This window comes from Tachypleus tridentatus, chromosome 8 (genome assembly GCF_004210375.1).
Source record: "Tachypleus tridentatus isolate NWPU-2018 chromosome 8, ASM421037v1, whole genome shotgun sequence".
In the NCBI taxonomy this organism is placed as follows: Eukaryota; Metazoa; Arthropoda; class Merostomata; order Xiphosura; family Limulidae; genus Tachypleus; species Tachypleus tridentatus.
This window is the reverse complement of record NC_134832.1, coordinates 114,316,967-114,340,645: the sequence shown is the minus strand read 5'-3', so window position 1 is coordinate 114,340,645 and position 23,679 is coordinate 114,316,967. Positions and strand designations below refer to the sequence as shown.

At 32.6% G+C, this 23,679-nt stretch overlaps 1 protein-coding gene across 6 annotated transcripts in view; it reads left to right on the top strand.

Moving 5' to 3' along the window:
* Positions 1 to 6,397, top strand: part of LOC143223247 (uncharacterized) — a 62,292-nt gene extending 55,895 nt beyond the window's left edge. For 3 of the 6 annotated variants that reach the window (XM_076450949.1, XM_076450948.1, XM_076450947.1), the window contains exons 5-6: positions 2,664 to 3,413; positions 5,823 to 6,397. In XM_076450949.1, the coding sequence (XP_076307064.1) occupies positions 2,664 to 3,385 (722 nt within the window). In that variant the 3' untranslated portion in view covers positions 3,386 to 3,413; positions 5,823 to 6,397. Of the gene's footprint in view, positions 1 to 2,663 lie in introns of all 6 variants that reach the window. The other 3 variants (XM_076450946.1, XM_076450944.1, XM_076450945.1) reach the window with 1 other exon arrangement.
* Positions 6,398 to 23,679: the final 17,282 nt, after the last annotated feature.

The window sequence follows — 23,679 nt, the reverse complement described above, 5'->3', positions numbered from 1 at the left end:
TTTAACCAGCAAATAAACTTAGAAACCTGTACACCTATGTTAACTATTTTACCTTCTAGGCAGTAATTTGTAGTCTTGAAAAAGAATTCTTATACAATGGAATGAACCAACTGAACAGTGAATGACGGAAAGTACACTTTTTATGCTCTTACAAATAAACTTGTAATATCCACAACTATCTACTATGAAGGCTTATGAAGTTAATACTTTGTAAAATCTTAAGTATTTCAATCATCATGTATTCTTATGAAGTAAAGAATGGTTAGAAAACAATGTTTTGCTGACACTTTATACACTTTTAAGAATAGTTTTTAAGTTAAATTGGTGTTTTTGCTATAAACATACATATACCGAAGGCATTGGTACAAATGAAATGATTGAATATCCTTCCATTATTAATTATCATGAGTGTTACATTAGTGCTGTTAGTTGTTTTTCGATAGGTCACTATGAACTTTGCACAATAGGGTGGTGTAATTTTTCTCTATTCTTCCTGGCAAAATTGCTCCAAATCTGACTACTTCGTTGGGAATCATTGATGAACTGCAATATTTAGGTTTTGATATAAATTTTCTTTTGGACCACTCCATGACATTCACTTTTTACTTTGGAAACCACTCCAGTGTTGCTTTGGTCTTGTGATTTGGGTCATTGTCCTGCTAAAATATTAAGTTTCAACCAGATTTTAGATTTTGGACTAACTCAAGCAGAATTTCCTATAGGATTTGTTTGTACTTTGAACCATCAATTTTCCCCTCAATTCTAATAAGACAATGAGAAGCGCTTCCAGGACATAATGCTGTCACCATCGTGCTTGACAGGTGGTATCTTGACTGAGTGATGTGCTGTGTGGGGCATGCGTCAAATGTAACACTTGGAATTTAGAACAAAAAGCTCAACTGTCTTTTCATCTGACCACAAAACGTCTGCCACATGCCTGCAGTATCTTTATATGCTTTGTCACAAACTTCATAAGAGATTTAAGATGACTCATTTTTCATTACATAAATTTAGGAAACGATGAAAAATTATTACACTGGTGCGGTTGTCAGCGTTTTCATACAACACAATAATGCGACTAACGATATAGTCTTGGAGAGCATGTTTTGAAATCCTGATTTAAAACATATTTTTCTCATTTCAATTCTGCTCTCAATCAGATGAGTCCCCTGTTGGCACAGCTGTAATTCTACAAATTTATAATGCTAAAATCAGGAGTTCGATTCGCCTGGTTGAACACGGCAGAGAGCCTGATGTGGCTTTGCTATAATAAGAACACACTCAATCAGGTGGAACAACAAAGTTTAAAACATTATTTTGTTATTGTATCTATTGAGACACTTTAAAAACGGTAACTAAAAAAGTAAGTAGAGATAAAATATTAGTGGTTACATTTCCATTAGCTCATATTCAGGTGTAGTTTTCAGTCGACACACACATCGTTAGAAAGTATTGAAAATAATTGTAGAAATATTTAGTGCCAGTATGATATATTTTAATTTTTACTAAGTTACAAATAATACATATTATTTTTTGTTTTTAAATTTCGCACAAAGCTACACGAGGGCCATCTGCGCTAGCTGTTCCTAATTTACCAGTTTAAAAATACAGGAAAGGCAGCTAATCATCAAAACCCACCGCCATTTCTTGGGCTACTCTTTTACCTACGAATAGTTGGATTGATCGTAACATAATAACGCCCTACGGCTGGACGGGCGTGCAAATTTGCTGCGAAGGGGATTCGAATCCGCGACCCTCAGATTACGAGTCGAGCGCCTTAACTACCTAGCCATGCCGGACCAATAAATCTTGCATGTAGTCCTCTTACACAATTTATACAGTACTTACTATCCATTCACCTAACACATATACTGAAAATTGGCTTGCATTCAAGCTTACATTTAGATCACTGGAGAGGAGCTGAATCTGCGAGAGCCGACACTAATTTTGAAATGATAGACTAGAGGAAAAGTTACTGGTTATTTCCACAAACCTACAATTCTTGGTACATTCTATTCTAATAGTGGGTCTTGACTATCACACTTGTGACGTAATCACGACTTCATTGTGTGCAGTGCGATATACATATATTTCGGTAATATGCAAATCATGGAACCTAACATCCATAGTCCAGCACATTAGCTACTGGGCTGCGTTAGGCCCATGAGAACAGATAAGCATAGTGTGAAATAAAGTATTTCTAATACAAAGTGTGTTCACCCAAGCGGCTGTTACAGTTTTAAAATGTCAATGTATATCCTATATGCGTTTTGATGATAGGTTTAAAAGGTGTTCAACGTCGTTTTAGAATTGTAATGTTACTTGGGCGTACATACTTGCCATTAAAGTGAACATAAAAGGTTTTTATAATGATAATTTTGATAAGCCTGTTGTAAATACTCCAAAATTAGTAGCTGTGGAATGTCAGGGGCACATTAGTTTTTCTTTCACACCTTGGCGTCTTATAATTTTTCTTTAAGAAGACAACCATTAAATAACTTATGAATAATTGTAAATTATAATTTAATTATTTGTAAGATATATGCACAAAGTTTGTTGCTCCCTCTACACATAAAAAGATAGATTATAGTTTATTTAAAATATTCCAATAACTTAATATCATTTGAAGAATGATTTATATTATGTATTTTCGTTTTTAACAGTGACGACAGACATCGAATTAAGCGATGATCTCAATACTGGTCTTCCTTTTGATTCTGGAGTCAGCGCCCCCTGCCGAGCGGTTTTCTCACCCAGACTTGCTCCACAGTGTTCTTCTGGGTCCTATACGTCTTTAGTGTCTTACGTGAGAAGTCCAGCAGTTCGATGTCACTTGGAGAAACCTTCGCCTCGTTCCTTACAAGTTTCACCAGCACTTTCTCAGCGTTCATTATATGCTCAACATATACTTTCAGTAACGGCTACAGATACAAAAATAAAAAATGGCGGATCTGCTGCTGCTACCTCTGAATTCTCATATATACGCTCTGATGTACCAGTTTCTAGTCTTTCTACCAGAGGGAGTCTCGGTCAACTGTGCCAAAATTCAACAAATAGCGAGATAAATAATCATGAAAATTCGTTGTCATGCTCAAAAAATGTTCTTGCTCAGCTCGAAAGACTTCATATTTTAAGTCCACCTGGTGAAAACTCCCGACCTTCTAGCATTTATGGACTTCCTTCTTTAACATCAGAAAAATCTGTGTTTTCAACCACCCCACCGGATGTCGTGCCAGTTATTCTTGACGGCCATCCTGGATTGAAACAGCCTTATAAGCGCTCAGCGCGCCAGTATCAACACACTAAATCAGACTCATCGTTTCTTCTTAATAAGTTAAGCTTCGGTTCTAAAGACCAAGGAAATGAAACGTTGGAATTGATATAGTTCTGTTGTATAGACTGTGATAAAAAAGGTGATTTTGTGTTCCTATTCTACATTAGTAGTTTTCATATTTTGTGTTTAATAATTTGTAAAGTAACCACAAAAACTTCATACGCTTTTTCAAAGAAATAGACTTCAGAAAAGTATATGAAAACATGTTAGCATATGTTTGAAATAACGAAGATTATCATTCAGAAGTCATTTATTTGCGCTTTCTTTCAATAATAATAAGAATAATAACATTAAAGGAAAGATTGGGAAATACAACTTAGGTAATTTAGAATAGTTGTAAATTTTAGTTAAAATTATTTACTTCGTGCCATCTTTCGGCTCACTTATAAATCGAACAGCGTGATTGTATAAAATGCACAGAATAATATTTTCTTTTCCTAAAACATTGTTATAGCTTTTTATGCCCTGGTGTTTAACTAATTAGATTGAAATTTCTTGGTAGTGAAAACTCACAATTCTAAAATAAAACTTGTGTGTGTAGAACAATCTCTCAAGGGACGCGACTTGATGTTTCTTCACATTCAAAAATGTGTAACAAACTTCTTGATTTATGCGTGAAATGTTGAAGTATGAGGCTGCAGGTGATGCATAATGGGTAATCTTTGTTGTGAAAATAGGATATCTTTCATACCAAACTTGAGATAACAGCTTATTTTCCCATTGGTTTAAATATATTTTATTGTTGTTTTTAAAATGATGTGAAATAACGTGACGTGAAAAATAATTACCAGCTTTTTTTTTAATTATTACGAAAAACTCTTAAACACCGATTACAAACTAAACATTTATTAGTCACACTGGAACATTTTGTTTTTATTTCAATTAAATGTTAAGATTATTTTGAGAAAATATGATGTTCATTATCCATCACCGGGTACTTCAACATAATGTAATTTTTGGTTTTTTTATAAAAAGTTCTTAATTTACATGTGATTTATTATATATTTTCAAAACTCAAATATTAAATTTACGTTTACGAGTGGAAACCGTTATTTGTTATACAAGTGGCAATCCCCCAATTAAATATTCAGTTGTATGAAACTAGTTTTATCCTCACCATCCGCAATCAGAATTTATCATGATAAGTTTCGTATTAAATTAGTAGTGCTTCAGAGAATAAATAAATTACTGTCTCATTTGTCATAAAATTTGTCATGAAATAGAAATTCATTGTCAGTTTTGTAATTTTCAAAAGCTTTTCATAAATCACGCTCTCTTCAACTTACTACATAAAAAAATGAACATTCAATCTGAATAGTAAAAAGCTGTATTTTATTCGTAATGTAAATTATTGATTTAAATTAAATTGTTACCTAAATGAAGAAGTTTGTTTCTCGCAAATGAACAGATGGCGAAAAATTTAAAAAATGCATATTTCAGAATCTACACGAGTACTGTAATATTTACGTGAGTATTTCTCTATTTATATGGGAATTTAAGTATCGTCAAAGTATTTAAGTGTGTATAAATATAATAACATTATCCCAAGTGCAAGGCCTACTTTTGATCTTATTAGTCATTTCTTAACTTTTAGTATGTCCGAGAATATAACACAAAACTTAAACGATCTGAAATATGTGGCGCCAATAATATATATCTTTCTTTTTTGCATTTGTATAAACTTTTATTTCAGTGGATAATACTGCTTCTGTGTGGTCAGAATTAAATTATATATTAAATTTCTGAAAGAGAATTTTCATTCGTTTGTCTATATAACAATCTGAAAATTATTATCAATGATTTATTATCAATTGTCTGTCAAATGTACGTGGAATACTCATCTCTAGTTAAACTTTTTTTTTAAAACGTAAATATTTCTTGGTCACACATTATGTTTAGTTTTTGATAATATTGTTTTACAGCATACAATAAACCTACAATTTCATATCATTCACACTTGTAAGAAAACAATAATACCATCCAAAAATAAAAACTAAATAACTTAGAATATTGTTCATTAATAATACGATATAGTGAAGAAGGGAACGGTTGGACTAAGGACTTTGGTAATCTTCAAACATGAACTTCATAAATAAGTTAAATACGGTTCAATACCATTTATTAATTACAGTTTGAGCCGTATGTAAACATAAGAGATGGGTATATTATATAAAAGATCATAATTCATATATTTATAATAAAGTAATCACAACGAAATTTTATACTAAATACAGGGTAATAACATGACGAGCCCCCCAGTGACACAGTAGTATGTCTGTGGACTTACACAATAAACACCGGGTTTCAATACTCGTGGTGGGCAGAGCACAGATAGTCCATTGTGGAGTTTTGAGCTAAACAAACAAAAGATATCATGATGAACACAAAGCACTGTTAACGAATTAGTTTTGATAAATCGCCAAGGAATTATTTGTTGAAAAGCACGCTCATAAAGAAATTATAGGCTTATATGTGTGTTTTCTTACAGCAAAGCCATGTCAGACAATCTGCTGAGCCTACCGAGGGGAATCGAACTCCTGATTGTGTGTTGTAAATCCAAAGACGTACCGCTGTACTAGCGGGAGGCGTATAGGTTTATATGAGTTTGATTTTTCTGGTACGTCTTTGCGAACTTTAGTAAAATAATAATTTCACTGAAGTCAACGTGTTTTAACACAAGCAGTTTGGGTAATGTGCTTGTGAAAAGTTATTGTGATTTCTATCTTTGTGGTTGATTTTTTTTTTATTTTAATATTACTTCCCTTAAAAGTTTGCATATTATCAACTGTATTTAAAGCGTGCTATAGAGAAATTACTCATTCAAAGTACAAAACCTTCAACAAACTTTTGTAATAAACGATCTCCATCAACCACACAAAATACATAGCTTATCGTCAGATGAAAGTTTGTTCTTAAACATTTTAAAATGTATAATGAAATGAATGTATAAAAATAATAAACAATTTAAGAAAGTGATTTGCTCATTATTATAATTTTTATTTGATTAAGATTCTGTTTTTGTTTCCAAATGATTCATAAAGTATTAAATGTTTTATTCATGAAGTTTGTGGTCCTTTCCTTTTCTCCGTTCATTAGAAAATTAACTTTCAAAAGATAATAACATTTTACTCGAGAACATTTTTTGTCTTTCTTTCTGAAGCAACAAGTTAATAATTTAATTAAAGTTCATATATTTATAGCATTCTCATTAGACGGTATAAACCGATGATATAATTATGTTTAACAACATTATATTCGTTTAAAAAACGTGATTATCAGGGAGCGATTCCTATGTAGAAATGAGTCACGACTATCTTTTTTCTCTCATCTTTTTTTTTCTTTTCTGTCAGCTGTTACTTATAAACCACAGTGTGTCTACTTCCAGTCGGCGCACCAAAACTCTTCATTACTCCTTAGGATGCGTATTTTCAAGCTAGAGTCCCAATTGAAGCACGATAAGCTAGTTACAGCCCAAAATATACGTAATGATACAGATAGTTTACTATTGCTTAATACGCATATCAATCAACGCGACTTGTGATGGCAATTGGAATGGAAGAAAAAAAAAGGAAATTAGAGAGTATTTGGAACGAGAAAAACGATCTGTATTACCCATTCCTGTATTCAGCTACCTAATGTATGTATGTTATATACATCTACCGTTTCAGTGATAAAATACAGAAATGGATAAAGCAGATTTTCTTCCAATTCAAAAGCTCTCGAGTCTTCGATCTTTTACTATTCATGTATCTCTACAGTTTGTTACTAGTGAGAGAGTGATATTGTATGTAGAACTCGGCATGTCTAGGTGGTTAAGGCACTCTATTTGTAATCCGAGGGTCGCGTGTTCTAATCTCCGTCTCACCAAATAGCGCAGATAGCCCTCGTGTAGGTTTTTTAAGAAATTCGAAACAAACCAAATCAATCCTGTATGTAACTGGTTTATGAGTTTACTGTTACTGGAGTAAATTTTAAATTGTATTAGTGAAATATAGTGTTTATTTGTATAGACAAAACTGTTAACAAACGTTCAGTATAGGTTTTAAGATATACAAACATCTTTATGGTCTTTTTATCTGAATTCTGTCTGGAATTATTCATCTTTTTAGTTAAGTTTATCACTAGGGATTCTTTCCTTCTGCGTATTTTAAGTTTTATTATAAAGAAAAACATATAAGTTCGAATTTGATTACAGAAACCTAAATAAAACATATTGCTAACTGTTGGAAACATATTAACATGTTTTGTGTTACTTCATTGTTAATACTGTTTAATTTACTGTAAGCATGACTTCACTTGTCCTCTTCTTGCCATCTGTTGATAAAACTCACATTTATTGGTGTGTTTTTAAAAGCTAGTATACATATGTATATAAAAGAGCCAAATGCCTCTCTCCTAGCACACTGTATCTTTTGAGCGGTTAATCGTACAAAAATTATATATTGAAGTGCTTTTTTTTAACAGTACATTACAGGAACATTATTCATTTTGTGCAATTCCTGAAATTTCCTATCGATATCACATCAATATTACAGTTTTGTTATGTGTTGAATGATCAATCCGAGAAAACTTATCAACAACAAAAATGTTTCTTTTTGCGAGGGAATGTCACGAAACTAATTACTCTGTCGGCCAACTGAGAGAATTAATTCAAAGACAGGAGTATGAACGGAGAAAAAAATGGATAAAGAGAGAAATGTGTTTGAGTATAATATTTTTTGCTGTTCGATTTGTATATATGATATATACGCATATCATGTTGGTGTTACATAAATGTATGATTTTACTATATCATCTTGAATCAAATTGAATTGAACATATCCACTTTGGCGTTTCTTATAGAAATGACAACTGTCAGGAAAGCGCTAATTCCGATAGCAGTATTTTCTTGTGCTCAGTAAAACGGAAGAGTTTCCACAGCTAGTTAGCGAACTGGAACTGACTACCGCTGTATATTCACCAATTGCTCCAAAACCTAAATACAGTGAAACCCCTCTAAGCGGCCACCCCTCAGATTCGGTCACCCCATGAAAGCGGTCATTCAATCACAGTTCCTTTTTTTGTTTACATAATCCCTAATTATGTACAGTGGAACTCCTCTAATCAGGCCAGTTTGTTTCAGTCTCAAAGGTGGCTGCTTTATAGGACTTCCACTGAATCTGAGTCCTTAGTCACTTGCAGTCAGTCTCGTTTTGCTTGAAAATAAACGCAATGCAGTTTTCTTTATTGAAAGAACACATGAAATGATAAAAGACAGTTTTATAATTCATCACAAAGCTTCACAATGGGTTACCTGTACTCTGCTCACCACGAGTACCAAAACTCGGTTTTCAGCAATGTGAGTCCGCAGACATGCCGTTGTGCCGCTGGGGTTTTTTAGCATATTGAAACCTTGAGCTATTTTTGAACAAATAAATAAATAAATAATTACCTTTAAATTAAAACAAAAAAGATTGTTTACTTGTTTAGTAAAGAACAGAAGTTGACCTTCTTATCAGTAAGAATCTATTAATTAATGAAAAGTTACTGCAAAATGCTTACTAGGTTTGGATAACGTGTTACTAAATGTGTAATATAAGACAACCAATTAAGGAGTAAAATCAGTTCCTCGTTTTATAAAAAACAACATTTTAATTTAAAATTTACTATTTATATATTATTAAATTTATAAAATAGTTGCACCAAAAGAAAGCTTTTTTTTTTTCATTCTCTCAATTTGTTTTGGTTTTTGTATTTCGTGCAAAGCTGAGCAAAGGCTATGTGCGCCAGCCATCTCTAATTTAGTAGTGTGAAACTAAAGGGAAGGCAGGTATTCATCATCACCCACCGCCAACTCTTGGGCTACTCTTTTACCGACGAAGAGGGAAACTGATCATCATTTATAACGCTGCCACTGCTGACAGGACGAGCATGTTTGTTGCGACGGGGATTCGAACCCGTGATCCTCGGATTAGTAGTCGAGTGCTTTAACCACTTGGCCATGTCAAGGCTATTTGGTTGAACTTGGATTCGAGTCCGCTACTCTGAGACTGCGAGTCAAGTGCTCTAACCATCTTACCATGCCAGGCTTCTATCTCTTAGATTACCCATTTTGATTGCTTTATCTTCAGATTGAATACAATATTCAAAAGTATACCAAATTATTTCCTTGGGCAAACATGTGACTTGAATAAGATATTTCACACAATAATAAGTGAACAAATATTGTACCCTGGTGCTTGTAGTTAAATATAAATCGCATTAATCATGAATGAAAAAGTGATATATCTCGTAAGTCCGTAGAATATTAGTGCATTAAACGACGTTAGTTGCGGTCAATTTGTATAGTAAGAATTAGTTTCATGTAAGATATTGTAATTAGAATAACTCATTTCACACTTTTTTGGAACGAACTTATAAAAAACAACTTGATCCAAAATGTTAACAGTTTTATGTCAAGTAACTTTTAAATATCATTGAAATAGAGACACAAATGGAATAAGGATTATTTAAATAATGAACTTTTAACACTCCTGTGTGAAAGTGGTTCTTCATATCATAATCTGATATCATTATGATTTAATAAAGTAAACACAAAAACAAACATGTTTTCGGACTAATATTTAATGAGTGTACTAAAACCTAGAAACTATACAGGTATAGATATAACTTCGCTATCATTTCAAACGTTGGATTAGTGCAAGCTGATAAAATAACAACAATAGATTTATATTGAGGTTTGTTTGAACCTGCAAGATTTCCAAAACTTCAAATACTTTCATTACATGTAATTAGGTGATCCACCTACTGAAATGCACTTGAAGTAATCAAAGCTTGTGAGTTCAAATTCACTTTAATATACACATTAAGTATTACTCTTAGAACCTGTTGCTTGTATTTTACCAGCTTGCAACGATCCAATGTTTGAAAGGACTTCGAAGTTATATCAATACCTGTATGGTTTCTACGATTTAGTATATTCATTAAATATTAGTCTGAAAATATGCTGGTTTTGGGTTTTTACTTTATTAAGTCATAATAATACCAAATTATAGTATGAAAAATCACTTTCTTTCATAACTGTTTGAATTTCGTTCTAACATTCTTTTGAAGGATAATAATATGAACAGTTCCATCCCTTAAAACCAGGTGTCACCGCAACCTCAGTGTGATCTTTGTTTTGTAAGAAACGAGTTTCGGTCATATCCGAAAGTTAACGACTTGCAACGAGGCGTTTGTAGACACAACTTCAGGCACATTTCTGGAGTGTGATTTAACTGATAGGAGGTATCGTAACCCCAGATACAGGTATTTTCTGTAACGTTGTAGTAAACTAGAATAAGAAAATTAAAACAAAGAAACGTGAATTTTTAAAAACTTACAGATGAAATTACTGCATTATTATTTGTACTATGCACACACTAATAATAATGGGTCTTATTGCGACTTAAAAATTTTATTCTTCTCAAATATGATGTTTGTTTTTGAAAATAGGTTTTGGTATTTTTAACGTGAATAGTACCTTGTTCCGGAGTTTATAATTTCCAGTTAAATCAGTCCTCTAATATTTAGTTATAACCAATCCAAACTGCTAGTCAAGAGATGGAGAATAGATATGTTAGAAAATGTAAACTAATAGCTGATTGCATTTCGATGGTATTTTTAGGCGTTTATAATTACAATTAAATGCTTTTATATGTTTTGAATATTATTATTATTAACCTTATTTAAATGATACCACAAGTCCTCAACGAGAACACTAGTAACGAATAGTATTACGAAAATAATACGTTTTTCACATCTTCTTCTACACCAGCCTTGGAAACAGTCACACTTATACTAATGAACGTACCATGGTCTGTCTCGACATGATCCATCATTTTCACATGGGTTGTATGAACACATGAACCGTTGGTTGAAGAGACAAGATAAAACCTTCAACTCAACACAAATGAGAGAAAAAAACTTCTCTAGTTTAGTTTATTCTAATATAAAAATATATTATATTAAAATATAATTTACTTAATTCAATAGACAGTAACAATTGTTTTTAATATTAACAACTATACGTTATAAACATTTCTAAAAAGATTTTTATTGTTTGTAACAATGAGAATTAACTTGAAAGAAAAACTTTCATCGTGTATTTGGTTTTAAAAATCAAAGAAATTTTATACTTTCCAAAATCATTTAAACCTATAAAGTCATTTTACGTTTATTTTCAATGAAACTCCATTTGTAACTTGACTTGGGAGAAGAACAAATTCTCATAAAGAAGGTCTTTAATGTTTTTCTGCTGAAAATGTTAGGCATTAGATTATGTTCTAAACTTAAAATACGTATCTCAGAGCGTCTAGAAATGGTTTCATCGTTAAGTTTTAATTTAAATGAATCGAGTAAATACCCACAAATAACTGGCTTCCCTGCTTTTTACTATTCAGACTGGCCCGGCATGGCCAGGTGGGTTAAGGCGTTCAATTCGTAATCTGAGGGTCGCAGGTTCGAACCTCGGCGGACCAAACAAGGTCGCTCTTTCAGTCGTGGAGGCGTTATAAAGTAACGACCAATCCCACTATTCGTTGGTGAAAGAATAGCTCAAGAGTTGGCAGTGGGTGGTTATGAGTAACCGCCTTCCCTGTAGTCTAGTCTTAAACTGCTAATTTAGGAACGGCTAGCGCAGATAGCTCTCGAGTAGCTGAGCGTGAAATTCAAAAACAATCTATTCAGGCCCGGTTTTCCATATTTATGGCTAGTGTGAGTGCAAGAGGAGACCTCAGTGATTTTGAATGAGAGGTTTTGTTGGAGTGCAATTGGTGGGAATTTCAGTGGCCAAGACAACTCAAATGAGCAACGATGTATAAAGTGATGTCAGCAAGGAATTTTGAGGAAGAGACGTCGTCAACAAAGGGCAACAGTAGGCGGAAGCACATACTTCAGGATAGTGATGGCCGTGCATTAATTCGAATTGCAAGGAAAAACATGGGTTCAACTTCAAATAAATTGACCGCAATTTTCAATTTGTAGTGAAAGTAGCCAGTTGTTTTCAATGGTTCACCGAAACTCCACAAAACGGTCGCAAAGCACAAACCGATCATCACACCTGCACGGTTGCTCTTCCAGTGATGTTAAAACATAGTCTAAGAATTATCGAGCAGTGAAGAAATGTGATGCGGTCATGTTAATCATCCTTTAAGATTTTCTCAACAAATGGACGAATGAACGTGTGGCGCCAGCCTAAAGAACTTTACAGCACCGAGTGCTTGGTTCTAACAGTGAAAGTTTCTGGTGGTTCCATTATGATGTGGGAACATTTTCCTGGCTTGGTTTAGGTGTACTAATACCCTCAGAAGGTAAGGTTCATCACGTTCATCCAATGTTACAACATTTCTGTCTTGCAGAGAGGGATGTTTTTCAAGATGACAAGGTCCCAGTAATTAGAGCACAACTAGCCGCCTAGTGGGCTGAGGAATAATATGGCATTGAGGTTATTCATATGTAATGGCCTTCCCAGTCACAAGATCTGAACCCATCTGAACATGTACGGAATATTCTGCTTACATCAACTATATTTACATCATTATACAATATTCAATGCAAAACAGTATCAAGTGTTTCACGAAAGTCCATGTATGAAAACAATTTTTTATTCATTTCAGAAATCTTTCTTTAGTTACGTTATTCCATCTTTTTCAGTCAAATTATACGCAAAATATGGTTTTTAGTTAGATAAATTTTCTTACATTAAATGTTTTTTTTGAATAAGTTTGCATTTAATTCTGAATCAAAAACCCATCTTTCTTAACATTTAATAATGCTCTCTTCTACTTTACACGTGATTACAATGTTTAATAATTGGTTAATCCCAATATTGTCTGTCTTACCGTTTTTGTAAACTATTGCTTATTACTTCGTGTAATGAAATCAATTATACTTATTATCTTCGAATTATTGTATTTATTTTATATTATATTTAATATTTTCTCTATATTTTTTACTTTTGTATTTATAACATTTGTACTTGATAGGAAAACATCTTTTCATAAATACTAATGACGTTCACCACACATCAGGTGTCGAAGTTAAAGTACTCTTCAATGAAAGTGGCCACCTAAAAATTTTTTTTATGACGTAAACCTTATTTTTACTAAGTAAAAAGTGACCATTGCACGTTTGACATTGTTTCTTGAACACATGAAATAAAACGATAACAAATTTATGTTCTAACTAATAAATATGTTTTTGAAATTACTGTGATTAAAAGTATAACAGAAAATTTAGTAAAATATGGTTTTAAAATTTGAACTGGGATAACACTTCTTGAAGTAATGTGCCGCCTACCTCTTGTCTCACAGTTGCACAACGGTATGTCTGCGGACTTACAGTGATAATAACCGAGTTTCTATAGTCGAGATGGGTAGCGTACAAATAACCTACCATGTATCTATGCGCTTAACCTGAAACAAACCAAACCTATCTCATAAAAATTATTTTAAGCTTAATTTCAAACGAAAATGGTCCTGTTTGCTGCAGCAAGGTATTGTGACTAGACACGTGAAATTGTATTTTACCGTTTTTATTTTTACGTGTAACAGACAAAGTATCAATGATTATTTCACATAAAATCATAGTGTAAATAGTGAATAGTAATATGGTAGAGAGGGTTGAACTAAGTTTTACCAATACATTTGCATGACTTGAAGAAGTTGTTAAAACAGTTATCATTAACTCCGAGCCTGGATCTATATATGTTGAGAATGTGAAAGGAATTCAAAACCTTTTTGAATATTGCTTTGATAAACCATCAAAATTATCATTTTCACTTTTGAACACGGATTCGTTTTATTCAACTCATTTTAGGTAGAAAATAAAGTTAAATTATATGGTGTATCCATTTCCTGTAGAATTAAAATCAAAGGCGTTGAATGGATTTAGCGAAACGAAAAGTGAGGGGAAATGGAAGGACGGCAATATTCAAATAGTCGTTTTCACTTTAGCTTACAAAATGTTCATAAAAATTTCTCTCTGATAAATGCTCTTGATTGTTAAAGTGCCCTTAATAGATATTGCAACTGGTTGACTACGCCTTACTAAATCTGTTATTATGTATATAAAATGTATGTATGCAACTAGAAATGTGATGTTGTTTGCGTTAAGTGTGTTAATAAGTCCCACACTTATTTATAGAAAAGTTTATAGTCATTGGTTTGCCTTGTCCATATAAATCGTAAATCAATCGTACATCAGACACGCATGTTTGTAGTAGTTTGAACCGAGGTTCTTAAAAGGTTCTCAACCAATAAATCTTTAGAAGATAATTTAAAACAGAAACATACGGTACACACCGAAAATGCAAATATAATTATTAGTAGGGTTTATTGTATATACACTAAAAACTGATTTCGAGTTTCCCGAACTTTGCAGTAAACATGACAAATAAATTGGTACCATGGACTTGGTATGGACATATTAACAAAAACAGAATGTTGGAGTGTTTATGAAGATGAGAAACTGAGCCAACTAACAATAAACACGTATCTCTTGTAATACAGACAAAAATTATGTAAACCTTGAATAAGCTACAAAAAAGTTTATTTTAGTTTCTGGAGGCCACCTCCCAGTGGCACAGAGCTATGTCTGGGGACTTACAACACTACAAACTGGGTTTCGATATTCGTAATGAGCAGAGCATAGGTAGTTCATTGCAGCTTTGTACTTAATTATAAACAAGCTGTTTTTAGATATTCGAGCCAAGTTTATGAAATGGCGTCTGCTTTAACCTTACCTAAATTTGAGCTGGTAAACGAAGAAGGAAGTCAGACAGTCAAGAGCATACTCCAAATATTTATACAGAAATCTTCTTACGTTCAAACACGTTAAACCGTAATTGAACTATTTCTTTCACTGCATAATGTTGGATTTCCTAGGAAAAATGATGCATGGATGTTAATAAAGTCAGAAAAAACATGTTCCGGAAAAATCGCGGGCATGTGTGTATATATACATATATATACAGTAACGTTTTGATTAATAACGTTGTCTTCTTTTCCTTTTGTTTGTTATAAACTTCATATCTACACTATGTTCTTGTGCACTTAAATATAAATTTTTATGTTTTATTATGAATGACATCCAAATATTTTAGAAATATCTACATGGAAATAACATTAAATATTTGAGTACTTTTCAATATTTTATTTTCTAAAGCATCGATAATATTACATTTTTAAGCATTGAGTTCAGACGTATATTTAGCTATTATAGTTTCATGTTATAAAGTGACGGTCAATCCCACTATTCGTTGATAAAAGAGTAGCTCAAGAGTTGGCGGTGGGGGGTGATGAGTAGCTGTCTTTTCTGTAGTCTTACACTGAAGAATTAGGGACGGCTAGCGCAGATAGCCCTCGTGTAGCTTCACGCGAAATTCAAAAACAAAAAATCAAAAAATATAATTTAATGAAGAAAGGTATACCATCACATGCTGCAATTATTTTTAAATTGTATTTTTATATTTATAAAACATAAATGCTTTTTTGCTGCAGTAATATAGATAGAAATTGTTTGTTGTTGTTAGAGTTAAATAATACATATTCTGTTTTTACAATAATATAGATTTTTTTAAAAACCAAATAAAATTAATATTATAATGAACAAATGCAAAGCTTTGATAAATGTAAAATCAAGTAATTAAATAAACGTAACAGAATATTCATAGTACTTGAATAGGGGAAAATACGAAAAAACTTACAAAAACTCGGATGGGTTTTTCTGATAACAAAGTTACATCAAGCTATCTGCTGAGATAACCGAGGGGAATCGAACTCTTGATTTTAATGATGTAAACCCCTAGACTTACCGGTGTACTAGCGGGGGACAAAATGCTCGTTTCCTATAAATGTATTTTGAAAATAAAATTATGAGTTTAGTTTGTATACAGTTTCCCAATTTTTACTGCATTTATGTAAAACTGAAATAGAAACCTTTATAACCCGAGCGCTTTCAAAAGGTGGACCTTTCTTCTTCAAGGGCAATTTCGGAAGAAAGGACCACTCGGATTATAAGGGTTTCTATTTCAGTTTCATCGAGACTTTTTGGTCCTACGTGATTTTAGCACATCATGAAAATACTGCACTTATGTATTATTGCAACAATGGCAAGGATCAGATAACTTTACGTAAATCATTAAGTAACTTTTAGAAATCGCTGACGAAAATATTATTAAGGTTTTCCATCAACACGTTTTCTGAATGAGCCAAAGATGAGATAGGCTTAGTAAATTTGTAACCAAGGGGTTGTTATTTCGAAGCTAAATATGTTACTCTAAAGAAAAAATATAGCATGGCCTGATGTTTAACCTGTTCAGTGCAGTAGACGAGATAATTCGTCCAAGCCGATCGGTAACACAGTACCAGGGACGAGATAATTCTTACTCAATAATACCTAACTTCAACGCTAGACGTCAGCATCATACATGCATTTTACCTACTTACAAATTGTTTCACTTTTGATCCGAAATGGCGTCACAAAAAAGATTACAAAATGAAGAATCATTAGAGTTGTATTTTGAACTAGGTTCGGAGTTGCTGTAGCAGCTGAAATACTTGGAAGTCAACAGGTTAAGACGATCGACTCCGAAAGTTCGGGTCCGGCGATCGAAACTAAGTACCTAATATGTAGGGGAGATAAATGTGACGGTCAATTTCATGTTTAATTGGTAAATAGTAGCTCAAAAATTGGAGGCGGGTGTTGTTCACTAGCTTCTTCGCTCAAGTCTGTCACTTCAAAATCAGCCGTTAAGTAGCTTTTGTAGAAGATTCAACAACAATCTTTCCAAAAAGGATGGAAATTGGGCAAGAATTCAGTTACGTTTTATGTTTACTTCAAAAACCATTAAATCTTTAGTTCGAAAAAGTTTGCGCTGATTAAGTTGCATCATGAAATGGTTACAATACATAAATCAACACAAATTATAAAGAAGTAATGATCACTAGGCAATAAGTTAGACTTAGCACTGAAACTGATCGTCTAGCATAATCATTTATCAAAATTACCATAACAGTTGCATAATTATTTATAAAAAAAATTACCATAAACAGTAGCATAATTATTTATAAATATTTCCAAACCGTATCATAATTAGTTTTAAATACTACCCCACACCACTGCTTTTTGGATTGTACCATATCCACGCCATCGTTTTCGTTTGACATTATTAAAATGTTTAACACAAAATCGAGTCACCTTTTTATTAATTACATTAAAATACATGCTTTTTTTCAATGGAGTAGCTCGTGGGATCAACTAAACTTAAAATTAATATATATATATATCTAGGTATTTGGGTATATAAATTTGAATGTCCAGTAGGGTCGGGTACACTAAACCTCTTCCTCCTTTCTTTTCACTGTTAAAGTGGACTTAATAATATATTTAAAGTAAATACATGAGGGCCAGAGTGATGTGCATAGCTCAGACCCTTTTCAGGGCAGTGTTCATGTATATTGTTCTTTCAGATTTTCTCAAGTCTATGTTGTTTTGAATTAAGCACAAAGCTACACAATGGGCTATCTGTGCTCTGCATACCACGGATATCGAAACCCGCTGAGTCACTAGGGGGCTTCTTAAGCCTAGAACATAGATGGCCTGTTTTATTTTAGCACAAGTAATTTTTTATATTTATTATTGGGCTCGGCATGGCCAAGTGTGTTAAAAAGTTATACACGTGTCATACACCAATTCTCTCTACATGTATGTATCAACGTGATTTTAATCAATTAAAAATCACAATAACAAGCAAATCACTTCCAAATGTTTATTGTTGTATGTTTATTGTGCGTTCTAAAATGCTTAATAAGAAACTTATTTAACGATAAACTATCAATTAATGTTTAGCTTAACGGTTCGTTTTCTGTCCCTAATGTAGCAGTCTAAGACTTCAGGGTAGGTAGATAGTCATCACCACCAACCGCCAACTCTTAGGCTACTCTTTTACCAATGAATAGTGGGATTAACTGTCACATTATAACGATCCCACTGTTGGAAAAGCGAGCATATTTGGTGTGGTGGAAATTCGAACCCACCATGCTTAGATCATAAATCAAGCTCTTTAACCACCTGGCTATGCAGGGCCTTAAGTTAAAGGCGATCATTGTTAATTGACTATGGTGGGATTGACTGTCACATGATAATGGCCCCACGTCTGGAAGAGCTACTATGTTTGATGTGGTATGGGTTCAAACCCGCCAGCCTTAGATTACCATCTTAACCATCTAACCATGCAGGGATTTAAATTAATGGCGACCATTATTAATTAACAATTTGTTTAATAGCTTTTAACTTTTTGAAAAAAGAAAATATGTCAAACTAACATTCCCTTCTCGAAGTTAACAACACGCACTTCTTTTTTTTACTTTAAGTAGTTTGAGATTACAAAAATATTATTCAGCTACAAAATAACAAAATAATAATAATTCCTCATCTAACATTATACCCAAACTGCTTATCTCCAAACATATAGGCCCGGCATGGCCAGGTGGTTGAGGCACTGAACTCCTAATCCGAGGGTTGCGGGCTCAAATCATGGTGACATCAAACATGCTCGCCCTTTCAGCCGTGAGGGCGTTATAAAGTCACGATCAATCCCACTATTCGTTGGTAAAAGAGACGCCCAAGAGTTGGCGGTGGATGCTGATGATCAGCTGCCTTCCCCCAAGTCTTACGCTAATTATGGGCGGCTAGCGCAGATAGCCCTCGCGTACCTTTGTGTAAAATAAAAAAAAACAAACTTGTCGACTTTAGCAAAATTTCTGATAGATAACTGTATAAGTTTTTCTTCTCCCAGTACTTATTGGATTAATGCGATAGCTTTGTTACTCATAAATATGTGAACTTTGGAAACTAACATTTGTAAAGAGGAAGTAGGAAAATCAAACCACTATTAATTATTCTGGATCGGGAGATTGAAATAAAAACTCGTCAAAAATAATCAAAATTCAAATTTATTAATGTAAAAAACGTATATCTATAGCAGTTTCAGCATAACAGTAATAATCTTTGTGTTCATTTTGTATAAAACTAAAAATTTTTAATTTTTCACTATCATGTTCCTCAATTTACTCATTCACAAAATATTTTCTCGTCTTTTTAAGAAAAAAATCGTTATTGGTTTTTAATTACTTTGTATTTATTATAAACAGTAGTTACCGTTATCATACGTTTATTATGAATATAAGAACTGAGATTTTTCATGTTATCTTCTCATCGTTTATGTTTCGGTATTGATCAAAAGTAAGTAATGAATAGTACTGAAATGTAATCGGTTTATTTATGAAGTTCGTTTATAGGGATGCATATACAAACTTTAACCCTAGCTCCACAAATCCTTATTCCTATCCTTCCCTAATATAGATAATGAACTACATTTTAAGTTATTCAGTTTTTATTTTTATATGATATTAGTACTTTATTACAGATTTGTTATAAGCTGTAAAATGAGATTACAACACAAATTAAACATGAAGTGTAACAACAAAATTAACTTTCAAGAGAAACAGTTTAGAAAGTGACATGAGTTACACGTATAAACACACAGGGTTCATCAACTTGTTTATAGGCGAATATTTGACTGATTTATGAAGGTAAAACTAAACAAATCAGAATTGGCACCGAGTTCACAGATTGTTATAGGTGCAAACGAGAGAAAATTTTATATTGTAGACTCCAGTTAAGAGAATTCAATTCTGACCACATAGAAATAATAGTATCTACTGAAAAACTACAAAGAAAATTTTTGTATGGAAAGTTGTAGAAATATAGAAATAAAATAAAGTGGTTAACGGTTAACCCCATTTATTTCAGACAATTTAAAGCTTCTGTTGAATAAGAATTTTATCAACAGTGACACAGAATAAGCTAAAAATTATTTATAATAACAATATTTGTTCGAGGAATATATATAACAAAACCTTGAGCTTGGAATAATAGTATTATATTTACACTCTTCGAAATACTTATATAGATAATAAAATATTAATATCGATTCCGATATTTAGATTCCTCTAACAGCTCCCGCCATCTTTCGGTATGTAAGACGAAAAACCTTTTGGATTAAAAAAAAAAGAAAAAGTTTAAATCGGTATTTTTGGTTATAAAAAATAGAAGTATAGTTTTCTATTATTTAGTTTATTTTACTTTAAATGCTCTTTGTTTAATATCCTATAATGGGTCGATGATAGTATGACTTATAAAAAGATTTTAAGGATTACAAAATTTTCAAACGAATGGCAATGTTTAATTTTACATGCTCATCTTTTGTATGAAGTTTTTTGGTTACTTTACAAATTATCAAACACAAAATATGAAAACTACTAATGTATAATAGGAACACAAAATCACCTCTTTTATCACAGTCTATACAACAGAACTATATCAATTCCAACGTTTCATTTCCTCGGTCGTTATAGCCGAAGCTCAGCTGATATTAGGAAGAGACGATGAGTCTCATTTAGTGTGTTGATACTGGCGCTCTGAGCGCTTATAAGGCTGTATCAATCCAGGATGGCCATTAAGAACAGATGGCACGACATCTGGCGGGGTGAGTGAAAACACAGAATTTTTCTGATGTTAAAGAAGGAAGTCCATAAAGGCTAGAAGGTCGGGAGTTTTCACCAGGTGGACTTAAAATAAGAAGTCTTTCGAACTGAGTAAGGACATTTCTTGACCATGACAACAAATTTTCATGATTATTTAACTCGCTATTTCTTGAATTTTGGCACAGTTGACCGAGACTCCCTCTGGTAGAAAGACTAGAAACAGGTATATCAGAACGTTTACAAGACAATTCAAAGGTAGCAGCAGCAGGTCCGTAATTTTTTATTTTTTTATCTGTAGCCGTTACTGAAGTATATGTTGAGCATATAACCTCGACTAGAAACTGTCACATTAGATGACAATATTCAGACTGCCATTAACATGAGCTCTTGCACATCATCATGAGTGAAATTGTTAATCTATCAAATCTCTCATCAACTGAGCCTCTGTACACAGTAATTACTCTTGTAGTTTTATATTTATTAAAGTATTAATGTATGTATTTCAAACAATAATCACTAACACGTATAATTCTATATCTAATAAAACATCTTTACAATAGCAGTTTTTTTCACACAAACTTTATATTGTTTCAACTTAAACAATCCCGCAACGGTAATTTTATATTTCTCGAAATCCGTCAAACAAGCATTTTATGTTTTATGTTTGAGATTTATTACTGCAGTGTCACAACAAACATTTTAGACTTACTAAATGTTCACGGTAATATAAAGCTAAAAGTTTACTTTAAACACAATAAAAAGTAGCAGTTCTTTAAATATATTATATATGATAAAGTTGAACTCCTTTTAAGTTTGAACTTCTGACACTCCCGTGTTTGTTATAAGGACGTTCAAACCATTAAGTAGTTTTTGAAATGTGTTTTTGTTTGTTTTTGAATTTCGTACAAAGCTACTCGAGAGATATCTGTGCTAGCCGTCCCTAATTTAGCAGTGTAAGACTTGAGAAAAGGCAGCTAGTCATCACTACCCACCGCCAACTCTTGAGCTACTCTTTTATTAACGAATAGTGGGATTGATCGTTACATTATAACGCCCCCACGGCCGAAAAGGCGAACATGTTTGGCGCAATGGGGATACGAACCCGCGACTCTCACGTTACGAGTCGCACGCCGTAACACGCTTCGTCATGCCGGGCCACCCAATAACAGCCCATAACCAACAGGCTGTGTTACAATGTATAATGATACATCTTATCACTTAGAGTAACTACATTACTCCACTCTATTAATTTAAATTATTAACTCGGAATACATCATACTTTCATGTGAAATAGTCATAAACCAACTTCAACGACAAACTTGAGAATAATATGAGCCATGACAGTAGCTAGCTATGAGGTCGCAAATCTAGTGCCTCATTATTATAATAGTCTTATTCGAATATTCTGGTTATTGACAGTAATGGATTTGTTACGAGTTAAAAAAAAAAATTTTGTATTAAATAGCTTGCTTACCTATAAGATGCAAGTTGAGATAACTTAAGCCTTTATTTTGAAAATTTAAATGATTGTGCGTGTAACACAAAAATGTTTTAATTTTTTTATATTATCAAAGATTGAAGGATTGAATTTTTAGTAGAACATAGAAAAGACTGTCCAAATTGAAAACCATGTGTATCTTTAATAGTTATTTTTGGGTGAACTTGTGATAATAAGCAGTTTTAAAAGCTTCAATATTAACTTATATTTCAACTTATCTTTATTTTTTCTCAGAATTTAAAATGAATTTCCATTCCACTGTTCTGGTTACATGAGATTAATTACATTTTCTTGGGTATTTGCTTCATTCAGTGTGACTTGTTAGAATGTTATGATTTTTATACTAGATTAATTATTTTTCTAGCTTAATACCAATCCACGATTTTCTGTATATAATATCTATAACTTATTGTAATGTGTACTTCTGTACATGAGAGAAACAAAAGGTTTGCATCTCTAAGATCAGGATCTGTAGTGAATTCCTCTTGAGTTCAGGGATTCGAGCAAAACTGCAAAAGTGACAGGACAACTTGTTGATTATATTAAAGACACACTTTAATCAGCAGTAAAAGAGAATGGTGTGACTCTGTGAAATCCGTGTTTATCTATACTTGTATATAATACACAACATACTCAACACAAATTCTGGTTTATTATGGTCTGGAAATCATTTGATGTGTTGAACATGAGGGTAAAAGGTAGTTTAATGAAACATTTATTATTAGTACAGTTTACATGAAGAAATCTTTAGGATATTATATTCAGTTATGGGTACTTTAAGTACATTAAAATGCGTATTAAAAAGTACGAAACGACATGAATTATACTTTTTATTAACAGCATGTGCACAATGTATAAAAAACAAACAGTGACAATAAGATTACAGTGATATTTTTAGGTGGTAAGACTTTTAAAAATATTTCAAAGTGTCTGCCAGTACACTTTATGTATCTGTTAACATTTTTAAACTGTATCTCTGTATTTGTTCAACATTTTTAACCTGTAATTCTGTGTCTATTAAACATCTATGCACTTGCTATTTCTACTTATTACGTGTATGTTAACGGATTTCCAACGCTAAAATCAGGGGTTCAATTTCCCTCGATGGACTAAGAAGATAGCCCTATGTGGCTTTACTATAAGAAAAAACACACACACAATTATATTTGTTAAGGTTTAATCGTACGTGTATTGTAAGATACACTAAACATTATTACCGTTTTAGTTTCATACATCGTCATTCGTGTATTTTTATAACTGATAAAAAATCTTCACACGTG